Source organism: Podarcis cretensis (assembly GCF_951804945.1).
Source record: "Podarcis cretensis genome assembly, chromosome: 2".
NCBI lineage: Eukaryota > Metazoa > Chordata > Lepidosauria > Squamata > Lacertidae > Podarcis > Podarcis cretensis.
The window spans coordinates 32,965,010-32,989,707 of NC_137171.1; the positions used below are offsets into that span (position 1 = coordinate 32,965,010).

At 42.6% G+C, this 24,698-nt stretch overlaps 1 protein-coding gene across 13 annotated transcripts in view; it reads right to left on the minus strand.

The window, feature by feature from the left end:
• The window catches only part of CACNA1G (calcium voltage-gated channel subunit alpha1 G), a 331,245-nt gene that overhangs the window by 116,826 nt on the left and 189,721 nt on the right, over window positions 1–24,698 (minus strand). For all 13 annotated transcript variants that reach the window (XM_079967360.1, XM_079967362.1, XM_079967356.1 and 10 more), the window contains exons 6-9: window positions 22,167–22,458; window positions 21,671–21,763; window positions 18,278–19,076; window positions 13,839–14,200 (exon numbers count right to left, since the gene is read on the minus strand). In XM_079967360.1, coding sequence (XP_079823486.1) covers window positions 13,839–14,200; window positions 18,278–19,076; window positions 21,671–21,763; window positions 22,167–22,458 — 1,546 coding nt within the window. The remainder of the gene's footprint in view (window positions 1–13,838; window positions 14,201–18,277; window positions 19,077–21,670; window positions 21,764–22,166; window positions 22,459–24,698) is intronic.

Genomic DNA, 24,698 nt, shown 5'->3' on the forward strand with positions numbered 1-24,698 from the left:
AGACACCAGAAAAACAACGTAGTCTGTAAGAAAACCATATGCCTAAGGAGCTTCATGGAAAATGTAAGAGCAGATATTATTTGAGACGGATAGCTCAGTTGTGTAGAGAGCTGATAAAACCAAGGTTGCAGGTTGGATCCCCATATGAGACAGCTACATATTCCTGCACTGCAAAGGGTTGGACTCGATGATTCTCAGGGTCCCTTCCAACTATATGATTCTGAGTCTATAACCCTCTGTCTAACAAATGCCTTCCAAGCCAGGCTCGTGGCTTGTGAAAGCCAAGCCCATAAATAATAATAATAATAATAATAATAATAATAATAATAATAATATTTATTTGCCTTCCATCTGATGGGTTGCCCCAGCCACTCTAGGTGGTTCCCAACAAAATACTAAAAACACAATAAAACATCAACCATTAAAAACTTCCCTGTACAGGGGACTTCCGGGTTAGCGCCATCGACTAATGGCGGATTCCCTCCGAGCTCCGGAGGGAATCGGCTCCGCAGGACTGGGTCTTGCTGCTGCGGCGACGCGGGGACCCTTAAAAATCACAGCCTGTGAGCGTGGTGACTCGGCAGGCACCATTTGCGCCCCCCCAATCTGCGAAGGAGCCTTTTTAAAGGCTCTGGAACGGGGACGGGGTGCGGCGCGGTGCTGAAAGTAGACTGCTTCTTCTGCTGAGTGAAGCCGCAAGCCATTATCGGAGAGCGCTGACTTTTTCCTTTGAACAATTGGATTCTAAAGCAACAACCCGTGAGTAGTATGGAAATTGGAATTTTAAAGAAAATTTTGATGAATTAGGAACGAGCGGGGAAGGTTTAAAAAGGAAGTCCGCCCCCCCTTTGTAAATAATTTAAAGCAAAGGACCTGCTAACTAAGGTCGAGAGAATTCTTTCTTTTTTGTAAAAGATTTTAACTTCACGGTTTGATATTACAAGAAATCTTACTGGAGGATAAAGAACTAATTTCGGGAGCTGAAGTGTCACCCCCCCGTACCCGGGAGAGTTCCGTGAGAGAGCCTGTTGATGAAGTACTGAAGAGTTTGACAGCTGTCAAGTTAGCTGTCAAGAAGGAAAAAGAGAACTTTGTTTCTGTTGTTTCTGCTGGTTATATTTGTTACAATTTGTTGAAAATAAGGAAGGGCTGATACAAACTAACTTGATTTTTGGGTTTGAGCTGAAAGGAACCAAAATCCCCCTAGAGGGGGTTTAGGGACATTACAAGAATGGCTGGAGGAGGGAAAATTCAGGCTGAATTGGACAGAGCATTTGTTCTCTTGGGAAAGTTACAAGGCCAAATTGATGTTTTGGCTATAAACGTCACAACTCTGGACTTAACAGTAAATAACATTGTTGAATCTGATAAGGATTTGAAACAGGAAGCCTATTCAATTGGACAAACAGAGAAACCTGAGAGCTTTGAAAATATGGAGAAGGAAACATATGTTGCCCCTGAAGAAAAGGAAGGAGGAGCTGTAATTTTGCAGATGTTAAAGGAGAGCTGTAACTTGAGGCCTGACATGATGGCAACAAAGCAAAATAAAAACTTGATGTGGAAAGTCTGGCCAGAATTGGAGAGTGGAAAATTGAGAGATCTCCTTATGTGGAGATCTGAAGACCGAAGGATTATAAATTTGATTAAGGCGGAAGTTGGAGCTTTGGGGACATTTGGACTTGAAAGGAGTATGAAACAAGATTTGGAATACCCCATAGGCTTCATTTTTAAGTATGGAGGTCTGGCTGGAAGAAACATGAATCCTGTTGGGCCGGAGCCTCTCCGAGATTTGGGGTTTAACATTAAGGACTATCAAAAAGACCGGCAGAGAGGAACTGAGAGAGATTTAAGAGCCTCGGATGTGAGATCTCCAGGCTAATACTATATTGAGACTGATGGACACTTGCTGGGGACTGAAACCGGGAAAGGGGTGGGTGGAGTTTGGGAATCCAAAGGGTATACAATTATAATTTGTTCTGTTTTTATATTGTTTTGCTATTGGTATGAAAATTGGGAAAGTCGTGGAAGGGAAGTTTGGTCGACATTAGGAAAAATGTTTAAGAATGAGTACTAATGTATAAGTATTGATGTTTAAGTTCGGATAAGTTAAAACTGGTCTCTAAAATGGTCTAAACTAAATGAAGATAAGGTTTGCAAAAATAAATTAAGGAAATGGAAGAAAGAGAAAAAGTAAAATAATAACATGTTAAAATAAATTATTAAGTAAAGTTGAGAAATAAGTAATAAGGATTTGCTGAGCTAATAATTTAAATTGGAATACAAGAAGGGGAGGTGTGAGGAGGTCTGAGAAACAAGTTAAAGGAAAATAAGCAATTGAAATTCTATGTGTTTTTAATTGTTTTTAAGTTTTGTATTTTTGTACTTTTGTCATTTTTTGGGGTCTATTTTTGTTTTTGTTTTGTTATTGAAAATTCCAATAAATATTCATTAAAAAATAAATAAATAAAAACTTCCCTGTACAGGGCTACCTTCAGATGTCTGAAGCAGAGGTTTCATAAGCCCCCAAATTGTTCTGCAGCTTGGAGTGGCATTGCGCTCTCTCTCTCTCTCTCTCTCGGGGTGTGTGTGTGTGTGTGTGGTGGGGAGAAAACTTTGATCATGGAGTGGGTGTTAGCTACTCCTGACTTAGAGGCTAAATGGTGCAATTTGAGCTAGTCAATTACCATGTTGTTCTTGATTCTAATAGCCAGTTCTAGGAGTTTTAGAAAAGTACTGGGAGGCAAAATAAGCATATATAAATGATAGTGGAAAAATTACTATATCAGACATCACCAGTTACTACTGGTGTGTATTATCATACAATGTCTTACATGTGAATTTGCTAAACAAAGCTCTGACTCCAACCACTCCCCACCCCAACTGTATAGCAAATTCTTCAATAGAAGTTCATAATCCCTTTGTAAAAGCCCAAACCAAGACTTCTTTGACCAGGAAGCCCCCTTACCTAAACAAGGTTGAAACTTGCTTATTTTAAATATGGGTGTCCACTGATTTCTTTGCCATTATATGCATTCTTTATATCTCTTATTTCTTTATATCTTACACACCAGAACCATATCCACTAATTTTGGCTATGTGTTGACATGCTCTCATTAGAGTCTTATTAAGCTAATTACTCCCAATACAAAACAGGAAGTACATTTTTGAAAATCAGCTATCATGATGATGAACCATTCCAACAGCTACCATTAACATTGATTTAATTCCATTAGGGTTCCAGCAGCAAATCTTTAATAAGAATAACTCCTGTTTAAACAGCAAGTAAATTGAGTGTTGGTAATACAAAATCTATAGAGCACTGTGTTCCCTTCTCCCCCATATCAGTCTAATTTATTCAGCTGTTCTTGCTCAGGGGTTTAAATGGATAATTCACACAAGCTCTGTGGTAGGTAAAGAGAAAAGGCAGGAATAGATGGGGAGGTGACAAAAATGATGCCAGACTTTTGATCACTTGGCAAAAGAATGCTGGCACATAGCAGGGAAGGTGGCAGTAAACTCACATGCAGCAAAATGGGATTCATGCGCCAAGCCATAAATGGGAATGCATCATTATTTAAAGATGGGGCTTTATGGTAGGCTCGTTCCTGCAAAATAGGCAGAAGATAAATGCATAGAGAAAACAAGAAGAAGATAGTTTGAAGCCAGCAGGAGGATCATAGAATCGTATGCTTCATAGTTGCACAGACCAGTGAGCAAACCCAAGTTAAACATTTTAAAGTGGTTAGGGAAGCTCATCGGATCAACTCAGGTCTATCTTTCAATTGCTCCCTCCTTCAATATAGCAAGGAATGGGGAGATGGGGAATGTCCATTTTGATCTCTCTTGATTTCTCATTTATAAAATCTTAAAGTCAGTTTTCTGAGTTTTCACATCAGTTTGCATTTAAAAAATAAATAAAAGTCCTCATGAAAGTTCATGATTTTAGTACAAATCTCTCCTAATCCTTTTGTATGCAATTTCCCCTAATACATGTCTTGCAAAGCCTATTTTCTTAATTTGATGCATTTTTTATGTTAATTGCAATAATATATGCATTTTTATGCAGTTTACCTTAGTACATGCATTTTTGTACACATTACTCGGTTGGAGAAGTGCATTGCAAAATTCACCGAAGTGTGAATTTAAAGAGAATGTCAATGTTTCAGTTTGCATAGTGTTTTGGAATGTGCAAATTAGGTAGGTTCACCTTTAAATGAGAAATAAATTTACTTTCTCTCCTGTCCCTACACCTAAGACTTTGGGACATCCTCATTAGCAGCCCATGGATCGCCATCTCAAAACTCACTACTACTTGACTTCTGACGCTATTAGAGTAAGCTGAAAACACTCAAATGAGGCTTATTCAACAGCATGTTTGCGAGAATTTTTGGAAAAAAAAGGGGGTTTCCTTTAAAAAGCTTAACAATTTTGAGGTCTTCTTAATAAAAGCTCAACAACTTTCGGGGTGTCTTGGTTATTACATTTTGGAATATGGCAAACCTATTTAAATCCCACAGTCATGGAAGATCTGCAGTATTTGTTGATTCACAAATCCTCATGCACAATCTCCACCTGAAACTCTGGGCCATCCTTCACAATGGCATAGCACCACATGGCTCCAGAGAATTTGATGTGTTTACAAGTAGCCGAGATTAGTGATACCAGAAAGTGGATCCTTCCTACTCTGAGTCATGTACCATACAAGCATCTGCTTCAGAACCATTAGGGTTTAGAAACAATCATACAGATGAAAAATGTACACAGGGCATTTAGCTCACAGCTTTTGCTAATCTTTGATATATACACTGATTTCTTTAAAATTAATACATGTCTTGCTTAGCGAGGTGGGCTGAGCAAAAACGGATAAGGGCCCTGCATGGAGTATAACGAGAGTTGCACAGAAAGCAACACTCTTGACTTTTCCCTGTCCTCAAAATACTTGCTGTTGTGAAAACAACTGAAGATGGCATCTGCCCCTTTTGCACCTGATTTCCATGAGCAAGCAATAATTGTAAAAGAAAACCCACCTACTGCGAAAAGAGCCATATTGCGCTCAGTGGTGATATTGCACATCATCACTAATGACAATCCTTGAATCCAAGCACACTGACTAGAATGGATCCAGGCAGGAGCAGACACAAATATATACTAAAAATAGTACCTGCACGCCCACACGCAAACCACTGACCCCCAACAACCTGACACGAAAGCACAGCTATGTCCAGAAAATCCAGAATGAATATCCACAGCAAGGGACAGAGAACAAGTGAGCTGCAGAATCCCACATTCAGCCAGCAGCATTTTAATGATGCAGTCAGCAAAAGAGAACAAAATAACACTACTATAAATTACCACTCTGTTATTATTGTAAGTGACAGCATAATCAATGAAAAGACAACATGTGGCCAAAATACTTGTTTGTAATTTTTTTTAAAGTGCTTATTCATAGTGGGGAGGAAATAAATACAGTGTGAATTGTAGAACTGTAGTTGGAAGGGACCCACTGCAACACAGGAATCGAACTCACAACACTGCGATTAAGAGTCTCCTGCTCTACCAACTGAGCTATGGCCCATGTAGGGTGTGTGGGGTGTGGGGTGTGTGTCCTCACATAGCACAGTGACCTTGATTTGACTTTCAAAGTTCTGAAATGGAGAAATACTACCACATCTGAACCCTGTTCTTCTGCCTCCTGGTTTCCAGTCAGAGCCAATTCATAGAACCCTTGGTGTGTCATAAGGGACATGAGGGCCAAGTGGAAGCATATTGTAGTTGTGTCCCAGTCAAAGCAGCCGTTTAATTCCCTTGCCACTTGCCCACAGTATCGTTCGGAATGCCTGAGGAAGGGCAGGGAAAACTATGACTTGTCATCAGCTGGACCGTCTCCACCCACAGAAACTTGTTTTTATGTTTTGATCACCATCTGAAGTCCTGCTCAGTGTTGCTCTGCTTTCCTTTGGGCCACATCAGCAAGGCTGTGGGGGGGGGGGGGGGCTATTGTCGTCTGGAAGGGCACTTCGGTGCTGCTAACACAGCGGTTTGACTTCACCACTGGAGGTGCACTCCACTGAGACAGATGAATGCCAGCAATCTGAGATAAACCAGGCTGGGGAAACTCAATGAATGAATCATAGAATTGGAAGGGACCACAAGTGCCATCTACTCCAACCCCCTGCAATGCAGGAATCTTTGGCCCAATGTGGGGCTTGATCACACAACTCTGAGATTCATATCTTACCAACTGAGTTATCCTCCAAACTGCTGGACTCCAAACTTCCATCAGTCCCATCCAGTACAGTCAATAATTTACAGTCTCTATCCCTTTCTAAAGTGAAAGAAGTTGAAACTAGTTTAGCTTTCACCTCCTCTTCCTGTAAAGGAACACAGCAGAGCCAGTATCATCTTGCTTAGGATGGGTAAATGAAAGAACAAAGGCACCGTAAGCTCTGGGATCACTCTGTCCCAGCCCCCTGCGAATTATCGCATGTTTCCCTCAGATGAAGAGGTCCTTCTTTTCTTTAATTAGCTGTTGGCTCCACAGGAGGTAGAGAAGCAAACAAAATCACAAATCGGAGGAAAAAAGACTAGATCAAGGAAGTGAACCAGTAAGTTAGTGATACTTGCTACAGTCCTAGCACCTTAATCCACACTTCTTCACAAATGAATACTGCGCCAAAAGGATACGCCACATTTTTACAAGAAACTATCCTGCATTTGCCCGTAGACCTTTTAGTTTCCGATCCTTTCTGCAGGCACATTTTCCTTACATACCGTGGCACAGATGGGTGATATTTTCATGCTGCAATGGTTATTGGGTTTTAATGTTACTTAGTGACAACTTTACAACATTTGTACAGTCACCTGTTCAAGCCCCCTGCTGTTTGATGCACTAAGGATTAAGCTTTAAAACTCTTAAATGAGCTTTAAAAGTGCCTGAAAAGGTTACACTGGTATTTTGCAAACTGAGCGTGCACATTAGCTACTGTTTTGAGAGGTTCTTCCTTTGTAGACTTTTTTTTTTTTTTTTAAGAATGCCCTCCTATTGAATTACTTCCTTTTCTAAGCTTTCAAACAATTGCGTACCAGTAGTTTTATCACAGCAGGCCAGTCTACAGCTCCTGCCACAACCACAGATTTTTGTTTCATTTGCTCTCCCCCCTCCCATCTTTCAGGCTTGACTATCTCTGGGACCTTTTTGACTTAGACGCAGCTAAACACCTGGCTGCATAATTCTTGTGTTCCTGCTGCCTTTGTTCCTATGGACCTCATACACATATTTAACATTCCAGCCTTAGCTGACTTTGTGTTGCCAACACCACAGTGTGAGAGGTAATGAATGAATTAGAAGCAAAAGCCTCAATGGATGGAAATTAATATCCAGATATTTGTTAGAGGAAACCAGTGCTGTGCCTTCTTTCAACTGAAGCAAGAAGAAACTGCATGATGCGTTTAGAGTCAGTGTGTGCCTTGGCAAGAGGGAAACCAAAGAAAAGAGCCCAATGGATCACCTTCATTGGAAATGTTAATTGCTCTATACTGCATTGCATTGAAGCTTGTATTCTAGGGCTGCCATATGTTCCTAAAAAAAGCTCAAGCTCAACAACCTGTGGGCTTTTGGGGTGTCCTGGTTCTTACTTTTTGAAACATGGCAACCCTATATTTCATTGTATTATATGTAGGTTTCCAGTTTCATTTATGTACCCTATTTGTTATTTTGTAATCTGCTTAGAGACTATCTTAGTATAAGTGGTACGTAAAATATATAAAATAAATAAATCGACAGGTTTCACCCACCAGATCACATATTTGCCTTTGAATCTGCTTTCCCCTTCTGCTTTGATTGTCTTTAGAAATTCTCAAAACTCATACACACTCTCACACACACTTGTTTTGCTCTGCTTTATTTCCTTAGACCCTCTGTTCATGTCTTTTACTCCCCTTCCCCGCAATCAAACCATGGTTGCTCTCATTCCCCCAATGATCTTAGGCTGTTCCTTCAGGACCCTAATTATCTCTTTGCTTGGTTATTTACGATTAAATAGGAAGAAACTTGTTTCTTTGCTGCTTTTACAGTTGTTTGCTATAACCACTCAGCCTGCCCTGATGGGATCTTTGCTATGCAATCAATAATGTTTCAGCTAATTCTTAGGCTACTACAGAAGACTAACTTTTGCTCTGGCTGTGATAATCGCGTCTTCAGATCAACTGATTTCGAGCATGTTGGGGGTGGTGGTCTTCTGCTCATAATAATTGGTGGGGGTCAAGTTCCTTAATCTCTAGGGGTAGCAAAGCAGTTGAACATGATGTGAACTGATGTGACAGCGCTGGGATAACAGTGATACTAATTTTATGTACAATGGTACCTCGGGTTACGCACACTTTAGATTACATACGCTTCAGGTTACAGACTCCGCTAACCCAGAAATAGTACCTTGGGTTAAGAACTTTGCTTCAGGATGAGAACACAAATCGTGCTCTGGCGGTGCAGCGGCAGCAGGAGGCCCCATTAGCTAAAGTGGTGCTTCAGGTTAAGAACAGTTTCAGGTTAAGAACGGATCTCCGGAACGAATTAAGTACTTAATCCGAGGTACCACTGTACTAGATGATGTACAGTGTACCATTAATCTTCACAGAATGGGCCTGGCACTGCAGTTGTATTCATTCACATCTCCTCCTGCTAGCATGGCCCTTAAAAAATTTCAGTATGTTACAACCCCATTTTTTAAAACAGACTGTAAATCTGATATGTGAGGGATGTGTGCCACTTATTTCTATTAATAACAAAGCTACCAGTTTCTCATTATTATGGAAACCTGGTTAAGGGTGACATATATGATGCTTTAAGCAATTATGACAGCTCCTTCTTTCCAAAGAATAGCTGGTTTTCCTTAAAATGAATGTGCTGAGATTTCTGCTTTTAATTTTTTTAAGTATGATGTTCATGAGAATGACTCATTAGGAACACATATTCAGAAATAATGGGCAAAACTTCCCAAAGCTGTTAAGTCCAATTTTGTTTTAACATAGAGAAAGAATTGGTTATCATGAGCATTTAATGGGGACTCTAAACTTTACACTGCTCTCTTTCTCTCTTTGTTCTTGTGAAAGAGTTTGAAGGAGGAACTAGTGTCAGAGTCCCTTAACCCAAGCGTGATTACAGGGTGACCTCATCCAAAGAAGTTGGGAGTGGGGAATTCTGCTCCTACTTACAGGGCCATATCTAGAGAGCAGCACTGGGTGGCTATACTTAGCCACCCTGGCACTAGCTGTAATCTTGTCCCCAATGCTCTTTAAGCCATTAGGAATGGCTATCGCGGGATTTGGAGCACTGTGTCATCAGTATAGTGATGATATCCAGCTCCATTTCTCTATTAGCATATCCTGGACTAGTCTCTGGATGAAGTGGTAGGTTGGAGGAGGGAAAATAAACAGGAGACTGAATCCTGAAAAGACAGAAGTCCGGTGGTTTGGTGGCTCCTGGGTCTGGGAATTTCATAGCTGCCGCCCTCCATTTGAAGGAGCAAGTGCGCAGCTTGGGGTGCGGGTATGTGTGCACACCCCTGAGGATGTTCTTAGATCTACCTTTCTCACTGGAGGCCCAAGTGGGTACAGCAACTACTTTTGGCTGGTTCTCCAGCTACAAATGTGTCTGGCCAGGGAGAGCCTCGCCCCTTTGACTCATGCATAGGGAAACTTAAGGCTGGATGACTGTAATACACTCTCTGTGGGGCTGGCCTTACAGCTAGTGCAGCAGCTGCAGCTAGTGCAGAATGTTGCAGCTAGATTGCTTCCTGGAGACCTTTTCATGCACATGTTAACATCTCTCTTACATTTGTTGCTATACTGGCTCCCAATATGCTGCTAAAGCTCTCAAGAGCAGGCTATTTTAAGGAAAATCTTCTCCCACATCATCTGACACCATCACTGAGGTCAGCTAGAGGCCCGCATGGCTGTGCTGCTGCCTTGAAAGGTTCATCTTGCAATTACCAGGGATATGGCCTTTTCCATTGTGATGCTATCTCTGTGGAACCATCTCCCCTCTGAGTTATTGCAGGCACCCACATCAATCCCTGCTGCCTATGGAGATTCGGGGGGGGGGGTTGGTTAATTTCTAACTTTTTCCCTAGTTCCAGGAATTTAGGGGAGTCTTGCTCCCCCCCCCAAACTTATAACAATATCAACATTTCTGATACCAAATTATTCCACTTCATAGAACTGACAAAGCTAGGGTTCAGTGTGTATGGAAATACTTGTGTTTTATATTAGGCAAAAGAGCCTCATATAAAAACTAATAAAGTCAATTGCTCATAAGGTCCTTCATTTCTTTTTAAACAACCTATCCTTGCAGATACATTTGGTGACATTGATTTGTTTGTTCTTAAGGGTTTTTTTTAGGGGGAGGGGAAAGGTCACATTCACCATTTATAATCTCAGCAGAAGGGCCAGAGCTATCAATTCTCAGCTCTAATTCCCTATCTCATAACTGTCAGATTATGAAACTGCAAACTGTAAGCCTCAGGAGTTTACAGAAAAACATCTCCTTATTCTCTCCTGCCGCTTTAATCAGATGAATTAATAAAACCAGGATTCAACATTTGCTATTCACTCCAATATTGAGGGGAGCGGGAGCGGAGGGAAATAGGACATTGGATTCTCTAATCTTTTCTTAAAAAGAAAAGAAAAAGAAGATAGCACTCTGAAACTCACTGAGTACTCACTTACCAATCACCTTTCTACCCCAGTCCCAGGTTTTTCCAACTATGACATCTTTTAAGCCTCTCTGAGTGCATCACATAATCACCTTCTGTCCATAAGGCAACAGTCCTACTCTATTTTGCCTTGACCACAACTGGAATAATGTGTCCAATTCTGGGCACCACAATTTTAGAAGGATGTTGCCAAGCTGGAACGTGTGCAGATGAGGGCAACCAAGGTGATCAAGGGTCTGGAAACCAAGCCTTATGAGGAGCGCTTGGATGAGCTGGGTATGTTTAGCCTGGAAAAGAGGAGACTGAGAGAAGGTATGATAGCCATCTTCAAAATATCCTAAAGGCTGTCACATGGAAGAGGGAGCAGGCTTGTTTTCTCCTGACCTGGAGGGTAGGACGTGAACCAATGGCTTCAAGTGGGAAAGGAGTGGGAAAGGAGATTCCCACTAAACACACAGGAAAGCTTTCTGACAGTAAGAGCTGTCTGACAGTGGAACAGTCTCCCTCGGGAGGTTGTAGACTCTCCTTCCTTGGAGGCTTTTAAGCAGATGTTGGATGGCTATCTGAGAAGGATGCTTTAGCTGAGATTCCTGCATTGCAGGGAGTTGGACTTGATGACCCTTGAGTCCCTTACAACTCTACGGTTCTTTTATTCTATATTCCTAGGGACACTGGTGCTACAGGTTCTACTGCCTAGCAGACCCACCTCTCTCTCTAATCAACTGCAACCTTTCCCCAGCCTGGTATGCTGAAAATGCTGTTGGATTCCAACTCCCAACAACCCTTCCCAGCATGACCAATGTCAGTTGAGCAGTGAGGGTTGCAGTCCAACAACATCAGGAGGACCACATGCTCCCCACCCTTTCCTGGTGGCAAACTCTTTCCCATGGGTGTTCCCAAAGATAGTTTATTTTTTAATCACCATGAGAAAAGCACACCAGGCAACATGATTGCTTCTCTTGCATGCCCTTGGTGGGTTTTCTGTTATGGTAAGAGGGGTAATGGGAAGGGCAGAGGAACTGCTAAGGTTGTCTCCCCATCACAGGAAGCAATACCTGAATTAAGACAGAGATGACATTTCCCTCTGTGATTCAAACTATCAAAAATGAAGAATGTGAACTTTGCATCAACTTTTCTAGTTTCCCCTCCAGACTCCAAAGGAATGATCCACTTGGTACTATTATTAAAAGAATAACGAATTTCAAAAGCAATCCATCAATCCTTACTTCAGCTATGGAGACAAATTTTGAGTAAGGTCAAGAAAGGAAGGTCAAACAGCATGTGACAGATCCTAAGAGGACCTAAGTGTGCCTTTCCATTTAAGGCATAACGAAAACAAAGGTTAATCAGCCACATTGCATTAAGATTTCAGAAAACATGCTTGCTTGAAAGGACACATTTAGCACACCAAAGGGGCCTCAGCCACTATAATGTACAACCACTGATGCATTAATACACCAGGATGGCACTAGGATCTACAATTATACCTGCAGAATTTGGTTTGCAGCTACTATTCTGACACAGGGAGCTACAAAACGAGAAGTAAAGCAACTGCATTAAACAGTAAGCGACTATGCCAATAGGGAAGGGGGAGCTAGAAAAGAAGAAAAATGAGCACATCTGAAGGACAGCTTGTTTAATAGGTTCAGTTATGTTCAGTACGTTCAATGCAACTTGCTTCCAAGGGGCAGAGTAATCCTAACCAAGGTGTGCCTGATCAGTGTAGCCACTGCTGCATTTGCAACCCCACTGCTTATGCTGGCTGAGGCATAAGATAGTAGCAGAGGAAACTCTGCTCAGTGCGAGAAGAGTCTGGAGCAGGTGCAGTGATCGGTCCCAATGCTGGATTGGGTGGAATGTCATCAAGTGTCAGCCGTGTACCCAGCTCAGGATACATTGGATTCCAGGCCAGCAAAACCACTCCTCCTCTCCTGAATGCTCTGTTGGGGGGCTTTCCTTGGATTACTGTTGATGAGAATATAACCTGCAGGAACTCCACCTGCCCATGCTTTCATTAGGTGGGACAGAGAGCTCCATATGGGAGGAATGACACTGACATCACTAGGGGTGGAGCTCTTTATGAAGATGCCACCAGGTCGGTGATGTCTCTAACCTTATGAGACTTTATTCCTTTTTTATATTATGTTGAAAAACATATTTAAAATTTTCCATGACCTCTGAAATTAAATGGAATGACAAGAATTTAGGACTCTGTATGGGAAGTGGGGGACAAAGTCAACCTGATGTTTCAGGGGGAAAGTTGGGTTTCACAGAACTAGAAGCCAACGTATTTGATCGACCCTTTGACACTGAACAACACTGACACAGACCTATGGGAACTGGAGTAGGTCTTAAATCAGCAACTGTACATAACAACTATGTACCACTTGCCAGTAAGAGAATGTAATCAGTGCTGGCATTTTTAGTTTGGTCACATCAACTGTGCACCAAAGCAGACACATTTCTAAATAAAGGGCACCCCACAATATGACTGACTGGAGCAAAATCATGTCTAAGTATTGGAATACACCATAACCCAAATTGTATGGGGAAGCCTGCATTAAAAAACACAAAACACCACCAAGCATGCAATTACAGTACTTATTTCACGAAACAGCTTGCATATTTCATGACATGTTATTTGCAAGTTAGCTATTATAAAATCAAATGTAAATGATTTACTGAGGTAAGCAAATAGTCTTGTGGCATTTGGAGAATTACTGTGAAAATGCAAAAAAAGAAAGAGAGAGAGAGAGAGAGAGCAAAGCATTGTAAAGACGGCTTCACTTGCTTACATCCTCAGACCAACAAGTGTCACTGAACTCTATTCACCAGTGTGCAGTTCTCCACACTAAGTAGCACAACCAGAAGTGCTCCCCCAAGATCTGCAGCTTTGTTGCCCTTGCAGAGCTTCAGAGCTTCATTTAACAACAGACCAGAACAAACACAGCTAAACAGAGCAAGGCATGAAAGTAAGAGGTCAGCATGAATCGATGCTGTGTGGTACGAAATCCCACTCAAGGGGCTAAGAGCAGAACCAGAATGGAGCTAATGAGGCCACCATTTGGGGTGCCTTGGCTGCAGGGAGAGTCTAACTATAACTACTAAAGTACAGAGGGCTCTGCTTACCTGCTCGTGATACTCAATCCCCATGCTGAGGGTATTGATCAGGATAGCTATCATGATCCCACGGCCAAAGTACTTGCTATCTACAATCTTCCGAAACGTCTCACAAACCACCTTCCAGAAGGCTAGGAATTTTAAGGTGTTTCTTCCCCGAGCTTTCCAACGCTGAGGGTCCCTCTGATCACTGTAGTGAGCATCCTGAGTAAACTCATATACCCCGTCGCTGTCAGAATCTCCCACTTCATTGTCCACCAGCTCTGGATCGTTAGCCAAGGTCTTCATGCAGTATGGACAACTATCTGGGTTGCAAGTATTGTTGGGTTTCCCAGACTGGCTGGAAATCTTGCAGGAACTTTGACAAGCACCTGAAACAGGGACAAAGAAAACCATACCCTCTGTTATTTCACTAAAAATCTTGGAAATCTCTTTCTGGAGCAGCCGAACAATGTCGGTGTCCAACTGCAGTTTTTGTAAGTTCAATAATTTCACACCAGATGTATGTGGAGAACCTCTGCCCCGTTTGAGTGGTTATCTCCAACCAATGCAAAAACAGTATGCGTGTATAACTTTCACCATGGCTAGAACAACATTTGAACCATAATTTTTGACTATCTACTGAACCTGAATCAAGACCCTTACTAAGAGATTGATAAGAGGGAGGATACATTAGATTCTAAAAACCTGGTGATTTTTGATGCTAAGCATCAGCCTGCCCCCTGCATTCTCCAGCATGTTGTCAGAAAGGTCAGTCCCAATTTAATGAGAAGAGAATTGAAGGGCACAAGTCAAAGAGAGCAAGAGGTGGGAGGATGGGAAAACACAGAAGTGGGACATCAAATGAGCCAGAGGGGCCCTTTCAGGAATGGCTTAAACAATCTCTTGAGAAAACTAGATCAAGTGCTGCATATATGCTGCAACTGAAAAAGGAGCTACATTCCAGTTTCTCCTTCCTCTTCCATAGCTTCTAGAACTCGCTGCCAGGTATGAGATCCCAAGGGACCTTGTTTCCCTGTCATTCCCTCCCCAGCAATTGTCAGCCAATGATTTGGAGGGCTGTGACACAAGTTAAGTTCTCCTAGATATTACAGGTAGGGGAACTACCAGACACAATTTCACTTGCAGGCAATGTGTTTGCTGTCACTTCTGCTTACATCCCGGGGTTCCGCCACTAGCGAGGAAACATCACCAGCCAGTAAGCTATTATAATGAATGCAGGCAAGGTTTCATTTGAAAGAAGCTTTGTGCAGAAATTAGGCCTGTTCTGCTGCTTCTTTAAAAATCTCCATCGGTCAGAATTCAGAAGCAACTCATGCAACACATAGCAAGAGACCCATAAATGGCTACCATCCTACCTATGGGGATGCTTTAGGTGTCTCAGCCTGATTCAGCACAAATAGTAGGATTACGTAGAATTTAGGTATCACAGTGAAGTGTGTGCGTGCATGTGAGCTGTCAGAGATGATGGCCCAAGTTTCAACTAGCCCAGCGTGCTAGCAGAAGCCTGTGCAGGGGCTCACACTAACACAACAGGGCTCCCCTCCTCTCCTCCCCCCATGCACCACCACATCTCCCCCAGATCTGGTCTGGAGGTTTGGGAGAACCCTGAGAAGAGAGCACAGGGCTAGGAGAAGGAAAGATCATTGCACCCGGCAAGCAGAATTCTTGCACTGATGTAACAATCATAAGAGTATGATGTTAAATTCCTCCCAGTGGTCTGGACACCATTTTCCCATAGGACCATTGTTTTTCAAAAAACATCTTCCAAAATACAATTCTGCAAGAGGAATCTGGAAACTCCTCAAAATGTTGAAACTTAAAAATGCTCTCCAACCTAATTTCTGTTGCGTTTTCTTCAAACAGAAGCTTCAGTGGTGTACATATAAACTGGGCAAGTATTTCTCTATGGAGCAAGACCTATGAGGTCAGAATTGTCAGCTCTCATCACTGCAACTCAACACCCTTCATAACAACACAGCATGCTCTATGTTTTGTGATATGCTGATTTAAGACGGCCTTTCATTTTTCATACTCTAAAGCTGAGAGGAGGAGGTAAAGACACTAAAACATTTATGTGTTTATATATACAGGGTGAGTCCTTTAAAAGAGGCCCCATGGATACAGAGTACATGTGTTCCACGGGGCCCCTTTTAAAAGACTCAGCCTATATATAGCTATAGGACATGCACACACACACAGTTGACACAATTTATCCTATTATATCTCACCTCCTTAAGCTCATGACCTAAGAGCAGATAGGATACTTGGTGTGTGTGTGTGTGTGTGTGTGTGTGTGTGTGTGTAATATCCTCTGAATTTCTTCACTTTCTCACCTATACAAAAGAAGAAAATCCATGATACTGCTCATTTCCACACCCTAATTTATTGGAAGGACAGATCCTGAAGCTGAGGCTCCAATACTCTGGCCACCTCATGAGAAGAGAAGACTCCCTGGAAAAGACCCTGATGTTGGGAAAGATTGAGGGCACAAGAAGAAGGGGACGACAGAGGATGAGATGGTTGGACAGTGTTATCGAAGCTACTAATATGAGTTTGACCGAACTGCAGGAGGCAGTGGAAGACAGGTGTGCTCTGGTCCATGGGGTCACGACTAAACAACTAAACAACAACAATTGCTAAGCCACGAATGTCTGCTAACTAACTTTGAAGATGAAAAAGAGAGAGAAAAGAATGAGTGACAGCTGTCCACTGCCAAGAGTTCACAGTCACCTCATTACACATTTGGCTATTAAGTTAAAACAAAAAGCAATCAGCTCTTCTGGCACCTGGAATATTAGGAGCTGTAATTAGAGACAAGCACTGCAGCCAGCAAGCTACTTGGATGTTCCTGCTGTTTGGTGATACTTCAGCATTAACAACTTTCCCCTAAACATATCATTCTCAAATCATTTCTCGCAATGGCTGAGGCCAGCTGACAGATGGTACCCCACCAGACGACAAGGATACAAAGAGTCTCCCGTTTGTGCTGGCTATGGTGGAATGAAGAGTTTGTCTCCAGAATGCACCTCTGACCCAGTTGTAATGTCTCTCTCATTTCGAAGCCAGCAGGGGAAACTCCCATGGCTGATATAAGGCAGATAATAAGATTTTGGCTACCTGGCCCTACACCGCATCACATCCAGACAGTTTTTCTTATGGATCTCTCTAATGGCAAACATCATGTTCTGCTCATGTGTTAAAGGGGAAAGCATCATACACATCTGCATATATACTCACAGGTGTGCGGCTGCCTACCAAAACATATCATGTTCAGAAAGAGCAGCTCTTACAAGTTACATAATGTGCAGCCTGATCCTAGGCATGCTTGTTTGAAAGCAAGTCCCACTGTGCTCAGTTGGGTTGGCTGCAGTGCACTCCCAGGTAAGTGTGCTTAAGACTGCAGCCTAAGAGGTCACCTTCCTAAGAAGTTAAGGAAGAATGACCAAGTCATCAGACTGTTCTTCACTGTTATGAAAGAAAATGGACATAGGCAGGAAACAGATGCAAAGACAAATTCACTTTCTGAGTACAATGCTCTGAATATTTGCACATTTGCAATGATGTGCATCAGGGATCGGGAGCCTGTAGCCTACAGGTGTTGTTGGACTCCAGTAACCATCAGTCCCAGCCAGCATACATACATGAACAAAGTTCTTGCTTTCCTCTCTCATTGCTTTTAGACAAATATTAAGGCAACGGCAACTCTCAGAATGATGGAATGACTGCTCCAACTAAATAGGAGGCCTACCAGTCACCACCTTGACATAATGTGTCCTGCAGATGGAGAAAGTATGGAAACAGCACTTCTGTCTCCAACACATAGGCCCAGAGAAGGATGTTTAGAGCACTGGTCTTAGAGCACTGGTGGCTTAGGGCCTGGTTTTAGGTGGGTCGTAACAGCAGCATGGCCCCCATACAAATATGTGGTTAAAAATTAATTAAGAAGGTCCTCAAATGAATATTTGGGTTAAAGGTGGGTCCCTCGTTTGAAAAGGCTGAAGACTGCTGACTTAGAGCAGGTGGGTCAGGTCTGGAATGCTTTCTTCATAACATTCATTTTCTCTCCATCTTACTGAGGGGCACAGAACAGCCGACTTGCTATCAACACAAATTTGCTTAACATGCTACTTTGTTACAACCAATTTGAAAAAATAAAGCTCTATCTTTTCATTCTCTGCCCCCATTTCATGTTTTCCAGTGGGGCAGGTTGGGAGGAGGTAATCGACACACCCAAAACGAATTATTTCCGATGAACGGGTTTTGTTAGAACCTTATAAACTAACTTCTGTCTTAGTTCTGAACTGAGGACAACCCGAATCATCCCGAATCTCACCTGACCCTAATCAATGGCAGCCCTGCCTGGAAAGGTAAGTTAGGGATGAACAGCGGCTTTGCCTTCCATCTAGGTGATATCTTAGTGGCTGACACTCTACCCAAACACTTACCAGTGCTCTGTGTCTCCAGTAGCTTCTGCATTGGACTATACGGTCCCGGGGGGATATTAAGGTTCATCAGGGTGCTGGCCCCAGGGTTCAACGTGGGCTCTGCTAAACCTTTTTCTTTCAGCAGTTCATGGGAGTTACTTGGGTGTACAGTAGGGTAGACCTTGCTGCCAACCACAGTCCTGGGAAGCACCTCTGGCCCCGGTAAGCTGAGACCAGGCTGAGGCGGGAGAGATGATCTGCAGCGAATGGGCTCAAAATGACAGTCTGCATGGTAGATGCTGTGAACGGACTCAGCGTTGCTGGCAGTGGGGTGAGGATTGGCTGTTGGAGGGAGCATCAGCCTATTTGCACCATTGTGAAGCGAGCTGGTTTCAACGTCGCTGATTTCAGGGCTGGCGCGCGGTGCCTGAAGGCTTCCATTGCCCAGGTGATAGTGGTGGTGGTGGTGATGGTGGTGGTGAATGAGATGATGCACCGAGGACCTTTTCCGCGGCCGGTGTTTGCACGGCTGCCGCTCTGCACTGCTCTTGCTACCTGGGCTGGAGAGAAACCCCATCCTCACCCCTGTGGTTCGGTAGACCTCCACCAGTTGCTTGCTGGCCTTACGGAGGACGTAGACGAGATATTTGAGGAGTTCGTCATAGCAGCTCCCCGGCTCTGAGAAGCTGGCCAGAGTGCTAGCATTGGAGAGGTAGCGGATTCGCTGTTCCTTCATCAGCTGGCTCTCCCGCTGCTTAGTCTCCGAGAACTGAGTTGCTATGACCACTAAGCAGAGGTTTATCATGAAGAAAGAGCCCACCTGTAAGGGAAGGAGGGATGTGTCAGTATTCCTACAACCAGGGAGGAAGCCTGAAGCAAGTGTGTCTGAGAGAGAACTAGTCATTAAAAAAAATATCTTCAAAACTAGAGCTGAGCTAGCGTTTCTCTGAAGACTCCCTCCCCCCTGCCTCCCCAGGAACATTTCTAAGATATTTTCTTTTTCTGAACCCCCTAGTAAAAGAGAACCACTTCATGGAATTTCCCACCACCATTTATTTTGGTAGCATCCACTATTCCTACGTCCACCACCCCAGCAAACCACCACCATTGCCCTGATACAACACTAGGTCATGTGGTCCAATATGGTTGGTGATGCTGCCACTGGCAGTGGCAGAGCCAGAAACTGTTGGAAAACTTGTCACCTTGGAAAAATGGTCCTCTTCTCTCTCCCCCCCCCCCATCAGTATGCAAATAGCGGGCAATTTCAAGTGACACTCTGCTCACAGTTCTATTCAAAACCCACTTAAAAAGACCAAACAAGTATTATCTCATCACACGATGAAAAACAAAACTCTGACATTAAATCTCTTAATCGTCTGCCCTCAATACTATGGTCTGAAGGGCACAGAATAATCTGGCATGGGGTCTGGTCAGTGCCTGGAAGGAAGACTTATTGGAACTAACAAGGGGACAAACTTAATAGGTTTGGATCCAGATTTAAGTTGATTCCCTTTGATTTCAATGGGAGTTGAAGTCATGAATAACTGGTCCCATTGACTAACTGGTTCCTGCCTCCATGACTGCCTGCCTGCACTGCTCATTTACTTCCTCACACTGCTTCTGGGTCCAGGCCGCTCCATTACACGGAGGAGAGGTCAAGGCAAGTGGAGGTTGCTCCTCCTCCTCTTCCCTCTTGTAACTGGTCCTACACTTGGTGAGGGCAGGTGAACAGAGGATAGTGACACCAGAAAGCAGACACAGGGTGAAGGTGTTGCAGGGGCCATCAGGGAGCCCTTTGCTAGGCTACAGGCCTTGGCAACTGCCCAATAATGCCAACTCCTGACACCGATCCAAGCTGTCTCCTTTTGTAAGTCTACAGCTCTGTTATCCAGAGGTGGCGTGCTTATGTATACGAAACTACACTGATGTTCTCAGCCTCAGGAGTCACTCAGGAAGTGCACCTGTGTCTAAAAATCACAATATGGGAAGTAGCTGACAACAAAGGCTAGTGTCATGTAATACAAAACATAGCCCCAAACCCCGTCCCAGTCAAGAGCAGTCATCATCACATTCTGTGTGTGACTCACACGGGGTGGATATTCCCTGCCCTGTTCTTTTCTTTCCTTCCATGTCAAAGACTCTCAAGCTTCCTCACCTCAGGGACACCCACTCCTCAGTTCCGCAGATGACACAAAGAGCTCAAAGAAGAAGGGAGATTTATTGTGACTTAGAAGGGTTTCTCTAATTTTTGCTTCCCGGTAGTCAGTGCTTACTTATTATCACAATTAAGTAGCATTTCTTTCTCCCATGCATTTACTTTTCAGGACAGATTTTTCCCTTGCAGAGAGGATTGGCAGCTTTGCAAACAGATCTCCCGCTTTGTTAACTGGAATTGTGGAAAGGCTGTAACCCAACTACAGCAGCTGTCTGCAGCAAAAGATTGGATATTTTACTCTGAAACAGTCTTTTCATCAGGCTGCATTTTCAGGAGATCATGATCATCATTCAGCTTTGAAAAGGACCTAGTAACTAGCCTCCTCTCCTGGCTACCGTATGCCTTCAGATATACGATCCATGCATGTCACCTGAGCAGCAGGAAGATGCTGATTCATTTTCCCTTTCATTGCCATCAAGGAGGAAAGGAAACATACAATCTGTTCATACCCCACATGCTTATGAGACTGCAAGTCAGTGCACCTTGCAGCCATTTAGGTATGATTAAATATCCATCTCAGCCTAAGGAATCTAGAATGATCTTAGCAATGATCTGACCTAGAATGATCTGACCTCTAAGTGTGTTTACGGTGCCTAAGACCAAGTCACTTTGTTTCTGATCAAAACAGAACAAATTGTGCCGGGGTTTATAAACATATAAATGTTCTTTATCCATGTGTGCTATCACCTGTAATACTATGGGGTGTATCTGTGTATCTGGGCCACCGCCCAGCTAAAGTTAAGCATTTTTCTCTTCCACTGATTTCAACGCGAGTTAAACATGTGCTAACTCCTGTCACTGAAATCATATGACAAAAGTACTTAGCCTTGGCTGAATCATGTAAATAATGTTTATGCTGGTCTCAGATGTTGCAAAATGCCTTTTGAAGCAGAATGCTATGCTGCAAATCAACAAACACCTCATGCCTCATTGCTTTCCATTACTTTCTTCTTACTACCCGTAGACCTTCACTATCACTTTAGTCAGTCGGTGCTCTCATTTGCCACATCTCTCTCTTGCGCACAAGAGACACAGGGAGGGAAGTTGGAACGCATCCTTTGCTAATGGGCTACCATCTCTCTCAGGCTTCGCTTATAACTCTCCTTTCCTCTGTCAGCCCCCCCCCCGCCCGTTTCTTTCCCTTATAACTCTTGAGTGCAACACCTCTGGTTGCCATGAAGACTAGAGAGATAACTCACAATGATCAGGAGAATGAAATATATGAAGTTGTAGAACGAATGAGCATCCATGACAAAGTACATAATATCTACCCAGCCCTCCAGAGTGATGACCTGTAGGCAAGAGAAAAGGAAAAGGAAGGCATCAGTTAGCTTGCACCAGCGGATGCAGGACTCTCAAGGATAGGAAGCACGGGCAAGCATCTATGGATGTTCAAGAAGATACACCAGTGCTATTACTTATACTAGGTCATCTGTCAGATCTCTTAACACAAAGGCTATGAAATCACTAAAGAATGACAAAACCCCAAAGTAAAAAATCATTTCATACAAGTGTCAACCCCATGCTTGATAGAACTGAAGAATAACACCTGGCGATTCTCAACCACAAATTATTATTCTTTGCATATAAAAAATTACTTTGGGACAAGAATAAAGGTTGACCTAGCTTTCCCTGTCACTGAAGGATAGCCTGTTGATACAGCAAGCTTGGAGTCAGTTGAGTCCCTTTGTTCACCTGAAATATTGCAATCCATGCATATCCAATGTTATCGAAATTGATTGCTCCTTTGAAAGGGTTGTGCTCCCCTGCAGAGCAGTTTGTGTAATACTGGTTCCAGTTGACACAAGAGGTGTTCGTGGTGTCGTTGTAGGAATAATAGTCCAAGGTGCATTGCAGACCTTCTTCCCTCCTTGTTGGGATGTCGCGACAGTAACGCATCCCATTTTCTCGAGGCTGAGAGCAGATAAAAGGGCTTTCATCTTCATTCTCTGTCTGGTAGTAGGGTTCCACCTCGATTGTGTAAGGGCTTAAAGGAAACAGAAAAGTGCAGGTTAAATACCCAGTATCAGCCTCTGTGTGTGTGTGTGTGTGTGTGTGTGTGTGTGTAAGGAAATGAAGGAAACCTATTTCTATATAACTGAGGGATGCATAGTGGTGTTAAAGGGCAACAGACTGGAAAATGTAAGAGGAAAGTACTCATTCACAAAGTTAACAGGGTAACCTGTGGAACTCATGGCCCTAAGATGTTACAAGGGTGAATAGGATAATTGGGTTCAGAAAAAGCCTTTACACAAATTAATTGAGGGTTAGGGCATTTTGACTGTCTGGGAGTACAATTTCATTTTTCCAGATGTCTTTAAACTGTGGATATTTTGAAGTTCATAATGAATAGCATATCACTCCAAAATGGCTCTTTCTTGAACAATTTAATCTAAACTGCTGGGGATCAGCTATCAGAGACTGGGATGAATGGTTGAAATTTTCTGATTCTAGTACATCCATTATTATGCCCTTGTGGACTGCATACAGCAACTGAAGTTATTTGAGGGAAACCAAAATAATAATAATAAAAAATCTGGTTTGCATAATTATTGAAATACTGTACAGTATTTAAGTAAGAGCGAAAAATGCTCAAAGTCATGACCATTAGTAATCTAGCCTTAAGTGCTCAGGATAAACATTAGTCAAGATGGTCATGAACTTCTCTTATACCATCCCAGTAGCAAAGGTAGGGAAGAGAGGGTGCAAGAAAGCAGGCAACAGCCTGGTCTATCTAAGCTTGCTTTTAACGAGTTTACATTTTAAAATCTTGTGTGTTCTATTGGCTCAACAGCTTGCAGCTTTCAAACTAGTGTTGCCCTTAAAAAATAAAGAAATAGATTTGTTTATACCTTGTCCATTTTTTTCAGTCAACTAATGCCCTCCCACCCCAACCTCCCAGGATTGGGTTAGGTAAATAATGGGCTTTATAATGTGATATATTGATGTCTTCCCACCCCACTCTCAATATTTTCATTGTGCATTCTCAAATGTCAATTTAGATGAATAATGGTATTAAAAAAGGACTGACTAGGCAGGCGTTTTTCAGACTAGAGGTAGATGGTGAAAAACCCTTACTGGGATTCAGAATATCTTTTTAAAAATGCTACTGTTGCTTTCTAAATACTTCCCTTCACATGGCAGGCACCACTTGTGTTTCTGGCATTAGAAATGAACATTACTTCAGAAGATGCTACTGGTATAATAAGCCAGTTCAATGCATTCGCTCTGATATGGAAAGGGAAGTAAGTGCTGACTTGTTGGGAATTAGCATACTCCTGCCTCAATAAATGGCTACTTCGCTGATGCCACAAGGACTCATTGCAAAAAGCTGGTGGAGCTATATTTAAGGCAAGTTCAGCCCGGTTAATTCCTGAAGTATTGCTTTTAATGCCACTGGAAGCTAAGCTGAAATCCTGGCATTCTGGTTCAATTAAACTCAGACCAGTAGCTGCTGTGTTGGATATACCCAGAATTGATCAGCAATTCATTTACTTTATTGCCAATTTACCTAGAGGGATTTTGCATGTTAATGAAATCCCAGCTTCCTTTGATAGAGGGAGTGGAAGCAAAAAAATAACAACAAAAAATGACAGAAGACTTGCACAAGTTTGGGAGCCAGGAAAACACATGCGTACACACATTTATACACCTAACTTCTGCACTATTTTGAGAGCCACTTCTGATCCAGCTTAACGCTGCTCACGTCTTAAAAACGTAACTGGGGAATAGACTGGAAAGTTCATCTCCATAACACCTGGAAAATTCTGGACTTCCTGTACATTATCAGCAGAATGTTGTGTTCAAACCTGCTTAGACTGTTCAAAAGTTACCAATATGCACTACATTTTCCCCACTCCAGCCCACTTCTCCTTGCTTGAAAACAGCCTTGAGATCCACTACGGAAATCATCAAACCAATTCATAGTAAGTTGGTAATCTATAAGTAACATTGAAATTAATGAGACATCAGTGTGACTTTTGGATCAGGCTCAACAAAGGTGTAACCATTTGAACACGCTAAGGTCCAATGTAAATGTATTCTTAACGCGCCATGAAAGTATTTCTTATCATCGTTCACTATTTGGGAACATTGCCTACTAATAATGTCTGACACAGTACTAATAATCATAAATCACAACAATCATAAATCAACAAGACAGCCTCTACACACTTCAAAGGTGTATTTTGTTAACAGGTACCAACATTATTAATAGTGATTTGCTTA